Raw genomic sequence first — 15,283 nt, forward strand, 5'->3', positions numbered from 1 at the left:
ACACACACACACACACACACACACACACACACACACAACCAGCCCTCTAACCACAGAAGTCCTACGACATCTTGGCAACCAACCACTACAATGGCATTGTCTTCCGACGCAACGCTTGTACTTCAAGCGACCTGTCTTGTAGGACGTAGAACTCATATTCAAATTGTAATATTCCAGAACATCAGCCATTTAACAATGAAAACATACTTCCTATTTTTTTATATGACTCCCCATGAATAAGGCAGAATAATTAGCTAGCTACACTGAACAAAAATATAAACGCAACATGTAAAGTGGTGGTCCCATGTTTCATGAGCTGAAATAACAGATCGTAGAAATGTTCCATACGCACAAAAAGCGTATTTCTCTCATATGTTGTGCAGAAATTTGTTAACATCCCTGTTAGTGAGCATTTCTCCTTTGCCAAAATAATCCATCCACCTGACAGGTGTGGCATATCAAGAAGCTGATTAAACAGCATGATCATTACACAGGTGCACCTTGTGCTGGGGACAATAGAAGGCCACTTTAAAATGTGCAGTTTTGTCACACGACACAATGCCACAGATGTATCAAGTTTTGAGGGAGAAAGTAGCATGCTGACGGCAGGAATTCTCACCAGCAGTTGTTGCCAGAGAATTTAATGTTAATTTCTCTACCATAAGCTGCCTCCAACATCATTTTAAAGAATTTTGTAGTATGTCCAACCGGCCTCAGAACCGTAGACCACGTGTATGGCGTCATGTATGCTGATGTCAATGTTGTAAACAGAGTGCCCCATGGTGGCGTTGGGATTATCGTATGGGCAGGCATAAACTACAGACAACAAACACAATTGCATTTTATCAATGGCAATTTGAATGCACAGAGATTCCGTGACGAGATCCTGAGGCCCATTGTCATGCCATTCATACACACCGCCATCACCTCATGTTTCAGCATGATAATGCACAGCCCCATGTCGCATGGATCTGTACACAATTCCTAGAAGCTGAAAATATCCCAGTTCTTCCATGGCCTGCATACTCACCCGACATGTCACCGATTGAGTTTGGGATGCTCTGGCTCGATGTGTAAAACAGCTTGTTCCCGCCAATATCAAGCAACTTCACACAGTCATTGAAGAGGAGTGGGACAACATTCCACAGACCACAATCAACAGCCTAATCAACTCTATGCGAAGAAGATGTGTAGCGTTGCATGAGGCAAATTGGTGGTCACGCCCTTAACTTTTTTTTAAGGTATCTGTGACCAACAGATGCATAACTTTATCCCCAGTCATGTGAAATCCATAGATTAGGGCCTAATGAATTTATTTCAATTGGCTGATTCCCTTATATGACCTGTAACTCAGTAAAATCTTTGAAATTGTTGCATGTTGCGTTTATACTAAATGATTAAACACGTTTGTGCTTCACAGGCCAGAGGTCAATGATTCCCTTACAAAAAAATATTGCGGTTTTGAAACTGCAGTTAAAGTGCAGTAACTGCAGTCGATTGTGGTATTTTGGACGCTGTAATTGCAGAATATCTGCAGTTATACTGCACTCTAACTACAGTTACACTGCAAAATTACTGCAGTAAGAAAATTGTTATTTTGGATGCAGTATTTGTAGCATACTGTGGTTATAATTCACTCTAACTGAAGACTGCAATCTTTTTTCATAAGGGTTCTCTGTGCCTCTATTAAAACTTCATCCAGAGGCTCCTATGACATTAAGTGTCCTTCAGGGGCCAGTTTGAAGACATTCTCTTCTGGATATCACCGCTTCAAAGAACACTACCATGGGGAAAATACATACTCAGCACAAACCTGCAGCTATCAAAAACGTAATAGTTTCCTGCACAGTAGATTTAGCTCTATAAGCTACACATTTGTTCTTCTAAGGAGCCACATCCATACAATGCACAAGATACATATTGCAGAAAAAAGCAGTCATAACAAATACAGTATGTCACTATGAAGAGAGTTGCTGACTCCATCAAAGCAATGAAGTGACATTTTCTTAATAAGACGAGAGCTTATTCTCCATTCAAGATTTATGGAGAACAAACATGGTTTCCTTAGTTTCTTTGAAATAGAGCCATCGTTCCACAATGTCAAGTCCAGTAGCATTCCACGACACGCTTTACTGTTATCATTTCAAGGCACTGTGGTCACACGGCTCGCCTTTCAAGCCTATGAGAAACCATCTGTGACGCAGACATCCCCTACTTCCAACTTCAACAAAACCAGAGACCACCAAAACAAGACGAATGGCAGAATGAGAGATAGGCTATGAGGAGGTATTTGGCTTTTGAAACAAAGACCATTGGATATCCTCTGATGTCCTCTGTCTTCTAGTCTGGAGCTATATTAGGGTCCACTTGGGGGCAAGGCCTGAAAGAGCCTTCAGAGGACGTTACTAAAGCCGGAAGGAAAGGTCTGGAGGCCCAGGAGTGGAGAGTGGCTCAGTTGCCATTAAAACTGGGCAGTGTGATAAGCAGTAAATGCCTGAAGTGATCAGCCAAATTATGTTTACTGGATTTATCTTGGTACCATAAGGGATTTGGAGTTACAGCAAAGTTCAATCTATGTATCAACCTATATGAAACAAAAATATAAACGCAACATGGAACAATTTCAACGATTTTACTGAGTTACAGTTCATATAAGGAAATCAATCAATTGAAATACATGAATTAAGCCCTAATCTATGGATTTCAGATAACTGGGCAGGGGCGCAGCCATGGGTGGGCCTGTTAGGGCGTAAGTCCACCCACTTGGGCGCCAGGTCTACCCACTGGGGAGCCAGGCCCAGCCAATCAGAATGAGTTTTTCCCAAGAAAAGGGCTTTATTACAGAAATAAATATTCCTCAGTTTCATCAGCTGTCCGGGTGGTTGGTCTCAGACGATCCCACAGGTGAAGAAGCCAGATGTGAAGGTCCTGGGCTGGTGTGGTTACACGTGGTCTGCGGTTGTGAGGACGGTTGGAAGTACTGCTAAATTCTCTAAAACAATGTTGGAGGTGGCTTATGGTAGAGAAATTAACATTAAATTCTCTGCAGTCAGCATGCCAATTGCACGCTCTCTCAAAACGTGCGACATCTGATGCATTGTGTTGTGTGACGAAACTGCACATTTTAGAGGTGGCATTTTATTGTCATCAGCACATGGTGCACTTGTGTAAGGATCATGCTGTTTTATCAGCTTATTGATATGCCACACCTGTCAGGTGGATGGATTATCTTGGCAAAGGAGAAAAGCTCACTAACAAGGAAGTAAACTAACTTGTGCACAAAATTTGAGAGAAATTAGCTTTTTGTGCGTTTGGAACATTTCTGTGATCTTTTATTTGAGCTCATGAAACATGGTACCAACACTTTACATGTTGCATTTATATTTTTGTTCAGTATATATTTGAACATTTGGACAAATATCAAATTCAACAAAAACCTTGCTGCCAGCCAATGCAAACAAATGTACATATGAGGGAATATTTGCATTTCATGTAGAATTTGGCCAAGTAATCCACGTGATGTGTCTGGGCGAGGTCAAGGTTGTCAGTTGAAATGACCTGAAAGTCCATTAACAGACAAAGGAAACTTTCTAAAATAAATGTATTTATTCACGAAGCTGTCTCTTTCATCCTCAGATTGTATTTACAGCCATTTGTTTCCCCATACAAAACACCATTCATGTGGTCCCAGACACAGCTGGAGGGGGGAGGGGGTCATTGCTACGGCATTTAATCACTTTCCTCCCAGAAAGCCTTGCAGCCAAGAGACTCTTGCTGCCAGACGTTATCTGTTTTCACATTGCAAGGAGCGTGTAATAGTTCTGCCCAAAATGTGGAGCTCAGAGACCCATTTACAGCATGTTAATGTATAAGGATCAGAGACCCATTTACAGCATGTTAATGTATAAGGATTTGAACATCTTGCTACTTTTCACAGCCAAGGGACAATTTACTGCTGAAGGGCCTTGAGACCAATTGGATAGAGAGAGAATCCAAATAAAAACAAAGATATGTCCGGATTAATTAGTGGAACGACAAGAGATGAAAGCAGAAAAATAACACAAAGAGGGTGAGAAATGAATGGTCAGGGACCTTAGTTAAATTGCTTTAACATTCAGGAGCCAAACAAGGAGTTACTCAAAGTGAAACACTCATATTTCAAGTTGACTGACACATATCACCAACTGTTATACATATAGAATACAATTATGCTTAAGAAAAACCACAACGTCATGGTTCTTCCATGCTCTTCCAAATGGCCATTTTCATACAGTATATGCAGACACTGGTATGGTGCTGGAGATAATGAATATAAGGTTGAAAAATTGTGGAATATTGCCATTTGACAATGATGGAACGAGTGGCCTGTCTTGAAAAACACAAAGCAGTGCCAGACAACCCCATTGGGCGATGTAAGGTAGAGGAGGGTAATGTAGGGTATAAGAGTACAGTCAATAGGGGCACTAGACTGCAGCTTTGATTAAACGTCAGTCTCCCTCTGATGGACGAAGACAAGCTTGTCCAGACAGCTCAACAGACAGTCTGGCACACTCTCTGAGGCAGCCCATGATGATAAAAGGGCTCATCAGAAGCCTTAATTGCATTCAGGACTATTGTGATGATGATTAAAGTCCTGCCTATTCTACTCCAGGAGATAAATAACTATGTCTGACCCCTGAGGTCCACCGTACTTAGATGGCCAGCAGCCTTTGTGTTGATGGGGCGTCTGAGCTGATATACAGTAGGCACTACTAATTTATCTCTCACTGCGCTGGCAACCCTATTTACATTCTGCCGGCAAGATATCTGGGTTGTCAATCATTGTCTTAAGGAGGTAGGCACTTGATATGCTATATGTTTTTCTCCCCCAATCGACAAAGGCATGAGTTCCTTTTTACCAAACAAAACAATTGAGAAAGACGAAAAAATAAGGGACGGGAGGGTAACAGCATTAACTTTTCTTCACATTACAACGGAACTAAATCTGGTCTAAGCGTCAGTTCCATAACCTTATATCCTCTAGATAATTACAGGGTGAAACATGAAGATGAATCTAATAAGAAACGTGGCTGTTCACAGGTCATGAATGTTAAGACTCCACAACAAAGTGGTCAGTACACATTTCAATCTGAGAGATGATAGCTGTTTCCACATGTAATCAATCACATGGCTTAGAGTCATTTTATTAAGCTGCTAGCATAAGCAAGACGTGACAGGTTTTCATAAGGCGCAGCCAACAGGCAGATCAAATCCAAAGCCACATCAACACTGATGGAAAATGGGGATTCATGAAACATGCCACGCAGACTTTACACACTCGCGCTCACACAAGTTCGCTCACAGGCACACACGCTCAGACGACATCACAATTGTTAATAAAGCAGGAAAAGAAGGAACAACAGCCATTTCCATAAAATTTGGTTTATCTGTACCTGTGCAGAACATACACTGAGTGCATAAAACATTAGGAACACCTGCTCTTTCCACGACAAACACTGATGAGGTGAACCCAGGTGAAAGCTATGATCCCTTATTGATGTCATCTGTTAAATCCACTTCAGTCAGTGTTGATGAAGGTGAGGAGACAGGTTAAAGAATGATTTTTAAGCCTTGAGACACTTGAGACATGTATTGTGTATGTGTGCCATTCAGAGTTTTGAGTGTGTCAAGAACTGCAATGCTGCTGGGCTTTTCAGGCTCAACAGTTGCCCGTGTGTATCAAGAATGGTCCACCACCCAAAGAACATCCAGCCAACTTGACACAACTGTGGGAAGCATTCGACACCTTGTAGAGTCCATGCCCTGACGAATTGAGGCTGTTCTGAGGGCAAAAGGGGGTGCGAATCAATATTAGGAAGGTATTCCTGAAGTTTTCTACATTCAGTGTATACTAGCCTCCGATTTCAGTGAATTAAAGGACATACTACACTGCATACAGTACAAACTGTACATTCGGAAAGTATTCAGACCCCTTGACTTTTTCCACATTTTGTTACATTACAGCCTTATTCTAAAGTGGATTAAATTGTTTTTTTCCCTTATCAATCTACACACAATACCCCATATTGACAGAGAATTAAACGTTTTTTTAGATATTTATTTTAGAAACAAAAATATCACATTTACAAAAGTATTCAGACCCTTTACTCAGTAATTTGTTGAAGCACCTTTGGCAGCGATTACAGCCTTCGAGTCGTCTTGGGTATCACGCTACAAGCTTGGCACCCCTGTATTTGGGGAGTTTCTCCCATTCTTCTCTGCAGATCCTTTCAAGCTCTGTTGGTTGGATGGGGAGAGTCGCTGCACATCTATTTACAGGTCTCTCCAGAGATGTTCGATTGGGTTCAAGTCCGGGGAGTTTCTCCCATTCTTCTCTGCAGATCCTCTCAAGCTCTGTTTGTTGGATGGGGAGAGTCGCTGCACAGCTATTTACAGGTCTCTCCAGAGATGTTCGATTGGGTTCAAGTCCGGGCTCTGGCTGGGCCACTCAAGGACATTCAGAGACTTGCCCCGAAGCCACTCCTGCATTGTCTTGGCTGTGTGCTTAGGGTTGTTGTCCTGTTGGAAGGTGAACCTTCGCCCCAGTCTGAGGTCCTGAGCGCTCTGGAGCAGGTTTCATCAAGGATTTCTCTGTACTTTGCTCCGTTCATCTTTCCCTCAGTCCTGACTAGTCTCCCAGTCCCTGCCGCTGAAAAACATCCCCACAGCATGATGCTGCCATCACCATGCTTCACTGTAGGGATGGTGCCAGGTTTCCTCCAGACGTGACACTTGGCATTCAGGCCAAAGAGTTCAATCTTGGTTTCATCAGACCAGAGAATCTTGTTTCTCATGGTCTGAGACTCTTTAGGTGTCTTTTGGCAAACTCCAAGGGGACTGTCATGTGCTTTTTACTGAGGAGTGTCTTCCATCTGGCCACTGTAACATAAAGGTGAGATTGGTGTAGTGCTGCAGAGATGGCTGTTCTTCTGGAAGGTTCTCCCATCTCCACAGAGGAACTCTGGAGCTCTGTCAAGAGTGATCATCGGGTTCTTGGTCACCTCCCTGACCCACGGCCCTTCTCCCCCGATTGCTCAGTTTGGCTGGGCGGCCAGCTCTAGGAAGCGTCTTGGTGGTTCCAAACTTCTTCCATTTAAGAATGAAGGAGGCCACTGTGTTCTTGGTGACCTTCAATGCTGCATAAATGTTTGGGTACCCTTCCCCAGATCTGTGCCTCGACACAATCCTGTCTCTGAGCTCTACGGACAATTCCTTCGACCTTATGGCTTTGTTTTTGCTCTGACATGCACTGTCAACTGTGGGACCTTATATAGACAGGTGTGTGCCTTTCCAAATAATGTCCAATCAATTCAATTTACCACAGATGGACTCTATTCAAGTTGTAAAAACATCTCAAGGATGATCAATGGAAACAGGATGCACCCGAGCTCAATTTCGAGTCTCATGGCAAAGGGTCTGAATACTTATGTAAATAAACTATTATTATTTTAATTTTTTTATACATTTGCAAACATTTTTAAAACCTGTTTTTGCTTTGTCGTTATGGGGTATTGTTTGTAGATTGATGAGGAAAAGTATTATTTGATCCATTTTAGAATAAGGCTGTAACGTAACAAAATATGGAAAAAGTCAAGGGGTCTGAATACTTTCCGAATGCACTGTAGTCTAGGGGAGACTGGGGTTGGTTGTCACAGCGGTGTTTCCTGCACAGTAGATTTAGCTCTATAAGCTACACATTTGTTCTTCTAAGGAGCCACATCCATACAATGCACAAGATACATATTGCAGAAAAAAGCAGTCATAACAAATACAGTATGTCACTATGAAGAGAGTTGCTGACTCCATCAAAGCAATGAAGTGACATTTTCTTAATAAGACGAGAGCTTATTCTCCATTCAAGATTTATGGAGAACAAACATGGTTTCCTTAGTTTCTTTGAAATCAAGTCACTGACCTCTCACCAACAGCCATGAAATTCACACTGACTAGCACAACACAACTCAGTTGTAATGTCCTAAACAGCTGCCCTGGGGTCTCTCCCACACTCACAGCCAGCATCAACATGATTGGAACTGGAACCACGACCAGAGATGGAACACACATGGCTCAGATCAAGTTCGCAGTTTGGCAACCTGTGGGGGTTACAAGACTGTGGTCCGCTGCGGTCCAATATCACAACATTTTTCAGGATTAGAGGTATGGAGTGCAGCCGAACCTTGGTTTTGGGAAGTAGCATTGGCGTGTGCGTGTGCACACATGAATGTGTGTGCATGTGTGAGTGAGTTCTTGTGTGTGTCCATGCATGGGTGTGTGTGGTGCCAGGATCTCCCTGTGCTTGCCATACTCTTACTGGACAATGATAAGACGCATTCAAAGAGCAACTGAACTCCAACTGTCATAAATCAGGAGGATCACAGGAATTCACCAAGTCAAAGAAACAACAAAGAAACTGCTGCATCTGCAGATTGAATATGCCAGGTAGTCTATAACTCTAATATCTAGTCGAAGGGTGTTTTCACACTTAGTCCCTTTCAGACAATTTTTGTGGTTTGCTTAATTTTGGGGGCAGTGTGAACACTCCAAAGGAACTCAGACTCCTCAAAGAGCCCGCAAAGAGAACCGAACTGAACTGAGATCATCTCGAGAGGTGGTCAAATTCCCTTTTTTAGGGCAATGTGAAAACAAAGCTCCCCAGATTCGCTTGTCATTATTCCTACACCACACACTTGACTACTGCAACACCAGTTCCCCTGCCATAAACCCTCACATTGGTGCCACAAAAGAGAGAAGATGATGAGAAGATGATGATGTGCATCATTTTAGTTCAAGATTACTTGTTTGTGATAATGTGATCTATAGGCTAAGAGAGCTTCATAAGCTGTTTATTTAATTGTGGGGTTTGAATAGTGTGAGAAGACAACATATTTGATGAGAACATATGGTACAAAATCAATTCTAGCTCTCAAAGTGCCTGTAGCCTACATTGGTGTACAATTTTCAATTACAGCATTATTTAATCTTCAGTAATTCTTCTGCTATTTATTCTGTTAATAATTATATTTACATGTTAATATCGTCTTCAAATTACAATTATTATGTCTCATGAAGAAAGTGGAAAGTTTTAAGTTCCTCGGCGTATACATCACAGACAAACTGAAATGGTACACCCACACAGACAGCGTGGTGAAGAAGGCGCAACAGCGCCTCTTCAACCTCAGGAGGCTGGCTTGTCACCAAAAACACTCACAAACTTTTACAGATGCACAATCGAGAGCATCCTGTCGGGCTGTATCACCGCCTGGTACAGCAACTGCTCCGCCCACAACCGTAAGGCTCTCCAGAGGGTAGTGAGGTCTGCACAACGCATCACCGGGGGCAAACTACCTGCTCTCCAGGACACCTACACCACCCGATGTCACAGGAAGGCCAAAAAGATCATCAAGGACAACAACCACCCGAGCCACTGCCTGTTCACCCTGCTATCATCCAGAAGGCGAGGTCAGTACAGGTGCATCAAAGCTGGGACAGAGAGACTGAAAAACAGCTTCTATCTCAAGGCCATCAGACTGTTAAACAGCCATTACTAACATTGAGTGGCTGCTGCCAACATACTGACTCAATCTCTAGCCACTTTAATAATAAAAAATTGGATGTAATAAATGTATCACTAGTCACTTTAACTTCTCTAGGGTAGGGGGCAGCATTTTCACGTTTGGATGAAAAGCATACCCAAATTAAACTGCCAGCTACTCATCCGCAGAAAATAAGATATGCATATTATTAGTAGATTTGGATAGAAAACACTCTGAAGTTTATAAAAATGTTTGAATCATGTCTGTGAGTATAACAGAACTTATTTAGCAGGCGAAACCCCGAGGACAAACCATTCAGATAAAAAAAAATTGAGGTCACTCTCTTTTCAATGAGTTTGGGAAACCAGGTTTCTAAGCGACTTGCTTGTTCCTACTGCTTCCACTGGATCTCAACAGTCTAGAGAAATTGGTTGAGGTTATTCCTTTGTGTAATGAAGAAATACGGCCATCTTGAAGTCGAGTCACTCTAGGTGTCCTGTGAGATTGAAGCGCATGACCAGAAGGCATGCTACAGTTGGTTTTAATCCTGTATTGAACACAGATCATCCCGTCTTCAATTTTATTGATTATTAACGTTAAAAAATACCTAAAGTTGTATTACAAAAGTAGTTTGAAATTTTTTGGCAAAGTTTACAGGTAACCTTTGAGATATTTTGTCATCACGTTTGAGCAAGTTAGAACCTGTGTTTTTCTGGATCAAACGCGCCAAATAAATGGACATTTTGGATATATATCGACGGAATTAATCGAACAAAAGGACCATTTGTGATGTTTATGGGACATATTGAAGTGCCACCAACATAAGCTCGTCAAAGGTAAGGCATGAATTATATTTTTATTTCGGCGTTTTGTGTCGTGCCTGCAGGGTTGGAATATGCTTATCTCTCTTGGTTTACAATGGTGCTATCCTCAGAAAATAGCATCGTATGCTTTCGCCGAAAAGCCTATTTGAATTCTGACATGTTGGCTGGATTCAGAACCAGTGTAGCTTTAATTTGGTATCTTCATGTGTGATTTAATGAAAGATTCATTTTATAGTAATTTTCATAGTAATTAATTTGAATATGGCCCTCTGCATTTTCTCAGGCTTTTTGCCAAGTGAGACAGTAGCGTCCCGCCTAAACTCAGATTTTTGGATATAAATATATACTTTACCGAACAAAACATACATGTATTGTGTAACATGAAGTCCTATGAGTGTCATCTGATGAAGATCATCAAAGGTTAGTGATTAATTTTATCTCTATTTCTGCTTTTTGTTACTGCTCTCTTTGGCTGGAAAAATGGCCACGGCTTTTGTGGAGCGATGGGTAATGATGCTTCGAGGGTGGCTATTGTTGATGTGTGCAGAGGGTCCCTGGTTCGAGCCCAGGTAGGGGCGAGGAGAGGGACGGAAGCTAAAGCCCACACTGATCATTTAGTGACATGTCAGATGTCAACACACACAGACGCCATGATTCAGAATTATAATCTCTCAGACTAGGGGTTTTCTTGCATTCCAGAAGATATAAGTGACATTGTCTATCGTCATACAGTACAGCCAGGACTGGTATACTATATCAGGGAAGGGCAACTTTGTAGGCTTAAGCCACAATTATTATATATATTTTTTCCAGTCTTAAGGTTGAGAGTTCAAATCAAATAGCAGTTTTTCCCCCTCCCCATGGCAAAATGAGTAGAATTGCATGAATACAAAATACCCAACAAAATGTATTCGCTTAAGGTTCCCAAAAGGCTAGGGCCGGCTCTGACTGCATCTGTGGCTATGTATGTGAGTACGCAGACCCTCAAGCCACTGCTGCCCCTCATGATGACTTAAAAAAATTTATGGCCCCCACCCCCATCAAAGTCGCTACTATGGTAGAGCACTGTGCACACAGCACATACTTCTCACTCACCTGCACCATGCATGTGTCCCGTGTTGTAGCCACTGTATCCATAAAAACAGGTGAAGCAGTTCCTGCGTTGGTAGCGGTATCTGCCAAGCCTGTTATTAGCTCCCCAACTAGGGCTTAACTGACTCCAAAAGCCCACTAAAACCACCATAAACCATCCTATGGAAGCCATGGTCTAAACAGCACTGAAAGTAAGAGATAAGTATCTACAAAGAACTAAGATAACTACGATGTGTAGAGAGATAGAGCTTGTACCATGCTGTCGATAGCATCTTTTCCAAAGGAGGTATGATCACCGCACCAGTTGAGTCATTTTCTTTGGTATTTCAGGCAGCATTCCCCCCCTTTTCTCTTTCTCCCTCCCTCTAACTCTCTCTCTCTCAGATTTGACAAACATGTTGTATGTGATTCTCTTTTGCTTGGGAGCTCCTCCCTCTCTCCCTCTCTCCCTCTCTCCCTCTCTCCGAAGACAGGTCCACTCTCCTGCTCCTTTGTTCCTCCCTCCTTCTTCCCTCCTCCCTGCCTCCTCAGGTACAGTGACAGAGACACAGTTGTACAGAGGAGCTCTAACAACTGGACCGCACAGGAACATTCACTGAGATGACATCACACCAGAAAAGCCAAGCACTGTCACACCTTTCCCTCTTTCCTGTAACTCCTAATGCCATAGAGAAACTTATTGTAAATCCCACTGATTTCATGGCAACAAAAATGGGAGAGCTTGAGTAGGCCTGCGGCTACTCTACATGTAACTGGGATTTTGACAGCTAGCTGGCTCGTCACAGGTGACCGTAAGATGAAAATGCAATAAATGATGGAGGAAAATATGGAAATATTACAGCAGAGGTCAACATATTATCTTCATGAAAAGGGATCGCCATGGAGGTATTAACCTGCCAATAAAGGATAGAGGTATTATTATTATTATATTATAGGTGCTATTTTGGTTTTACAGCTTGTCCAGCAAGCAGAATTGAGGACATGTGAATGGAAGTGATTACTGAAGAGAGAGCAGAAAGGAAGTCAACAGTAACAGCATGCCCACCTCATCTCACTACCCATTGGAGATAAGACAGAAAACCATTATCACACTGTTACTTTTAAATTCTCAAACATTGGGCCTGGGGCTCTGTTTATCCCCGTTCACAACCATCCCCACACAAATAACACAATAAGGTAATAATCTTTCCAGGGTGATGAACGACACAGTCCAAAAGAGTTCCCAAGATGTTGAATTAAACCACAATAAAAGTCTCTCTCCCTATCCTTGGCCACCTGCCGCCTTATATGTCACAACTTTATCCAAAGTATTACACAGAGCTCACCAGACAGAGGTCAACCCTCCTAGAGTGAATTGAAGTGAAATAACAAAAAAATCCCCATAAAAATCCTCAGTTTAAGCTAGAGATATCAGGTTTTGCATTGGATGTGTCTCAATCCACTGCATCTGCCGGTGTTATGGAAAGGGGAGATTCTCACGAACACCATGGTGTTCTCTGTTTAGCTCTACGACCATCTGAAGTCGGTACTGTCGACGTGCCAACTTCTGTCTGTAGCGTCTGAACCGTTTGGGTTAAAGCTAATGTCACCCCACTGTGGAAAGGGGAGATTCAATCAAACTGGGAACTTGACAAAACCTCCAGGCGACCATTTCGTGACGTCCCAGGATGTCCTAACAACTCATTATTGTTTGCAGGTAACTATTGCAGATTATATGTTTACAATTATGGCCTACAGATTCATTCAGGTCTTTTTTTATCTCTGTGTGCGTGGGTGCGTGTGCGTGTGTGTGTGTGTGCATGTGTACATTTCAATGTGTGCTTGTGAGTGTCTCTATGTATGAGTATTCCTGTATGATGTGCATGAGTTTGTTTGTGTCATAATTGGCAGTGGGTGGTGGTATGTGCATCAAATTGAGGGAAGTAGTACATAAAAACATTGATTATTAAGCTTACAGTTCAACATTTACTGGCAAGTTATTACATTTACCAGGTTTATTACATACAAAAATTGAAAAGTTATTACAAATAGAAATATTCGTACATTTTCCGGTGTTATTACATTTATCGTTGTTGCAGGCCTTTAAAGGTGAACGAGAGAAAGAGAGCAGAACAGAGGGAGGATCTGGGGGGAGTAATATGCGAAGAGACAGAGCTAAGGGAATCAACTCCTCGCTTCTGTCACCAGGACTGTCAGAAAGGAGAGAAAGGTGACCTTTTGGATATAGTCTAGCGTCCATCCATGCTACTAGCATACTGATGGACTGCGCATCAATGGTACTGATACAAGGGCTCCAGGCTAGAAAAGGCATGATTACTTACTGCTAATGGACCTGTAATGCCTTCCCAGTGTATTAAAGTCTTCAGAGTAACCCTTACATTGCACTCTGTGAGAGAGCACTGACTCTGGTCATTAATGGGCCATCTGAAGAGCCCATATTGCAACTGTCGGTCGCTTAGTTTCAGTCTCCCATGTAGTAAAAGTAGCAACAGGGGGAACCAAGAGCCACAGAAGGGAGCTTCCAAAGCACTAACCACTGGAACATTCTCATAAGAACACACACAAAGAACACATCTATTACAAGACACTCATCTGACCAAAAAACTATAGTAGTGTCCCTGAAGGATATTACGTTTGTCGAGTACAAGACACTACACTACCTACACTACACTAACTCAACACGGACACTTCCTGACATAAATCAAGACGTCAATGCCATTTTGGACATGAAAGGAATTGTGGGAATTGCGAGGGCTATTTTTTGATGTAATCAATCATCGACTGCTGTGCTTGGATGGGAGCAGCGAGAGAAGGGCCAACTTCAGCTGAGTGAGGGAAATTATAGGTAATAGCGTGCTCAAGTGATGTGCCAGGCAAGCCATATGTGAGCTCATCTATAGAATAACAAATCCTGAAGTACACGGCTGCATGTACAGTAGGAGACTTATAGAAGAACATTGGAACTAAAAGGCAAATTTACAGGCTGTTCATTACCGGGAAATCACTAACTTTTAGGATGTGGACTATGTCCCAGATAGCAGACAAATCTGGGCCAGTTAAGGCAATTAACAGAAAGTTAATTGTGGTCCGAGTGCGGCCAAGTGGGATTGAAAAGTTCACACATTTGTTGAAGATGGCAGTTTTCAGGAGTGTGTTTGATTTGAAAAGAAGTGTGTCCTGGATGAAGGCAGTTGACAACTTCAATCTCATAAGGATCCGCCCCTTTTTTTTTAATTTTCACCTAAAATGACATACCCAACTCTAACTGCCTGTAGCTCAGGCATTGAAGCAAGGATATGCAAATTGTTGATACCATTTGAGGAAACACTTTGAAGTTTGTGGAAATGTGAAATGAATGTATGAGAATATAACACATTCAATCTGGTAAAAGAAAATACAAAGAAAAAAAGAAGGAAAATATTGTATTTTTTTTGTGCCGTCGTCTTTGAAATGCAAGAGAAAGGCCATAATGTATTATTCAGCCCGTTGCAATTTAGATTTTGGGCACTAGATGGCAGCAGTGGATGCGCAAAGTTTTAGACTGATCCAATGAACCATTGCATTCATGTTAAAAATGTTGTGTCAAGACTGCCGAATATGCCTAATTGGTTTATTAATAACTTTTCAAGTTCATAGCTGTGCACTCTCCTCAAACAATAACATGGTATTATTTCACTGTAATAGCTACTGTAAATTGGACAGTGCAGTTAGATTAACAAGAATTTAAGCTTTCTGACAATATCAGACATGTACAGTGGGGAGAACAAGTATTTGATACACTGCCGATTTTGCAGG

General features: G+C 42.0%; 1 protein-coding gene across 1 annotated transcript in view; it reads right to left on the bottom strand.

Annotated features, from left to right (window-relative positions):
- Positions 1 to 11,824, bottom strand: part of LOC139557235 (multiple epidermal growth factor-like domains protein 6) — an 88,118-nt gene extending 76,294 nt beyond the window's left edge. Inside the window, exon 1 of the mRNA XM_071371764.1 lies at positions 11,492 to 11,824. Coding sequence (XP_071227865.1) covers positions 11,492 to 11,660 — 169 coding nt within the window. The 5' untranslated portion in view covers positions 11,661 to 11,824. The remainder of the gene's footprint in view (positions 1 to 11,491) is intronic.
- Between the last annotated feature and the right edge of the window lie 3,459 nt (positions 11,825 to 15,283).

This window comes from Salvelinus alpinus, chromosome 28 (genome assembly GCF_045679555.1).
Source record: "Salvelinus alpinus chromosome 28, SLU_Salpinus.1, whole genome shotgun sequence".
Classification (NCBI taxonomy): Eukaryota; Metazoa; Chordata; class Actinopteri; order Salmoniformes; family Salmonidae; genus Salvelinus; species Salvelinus alpinus.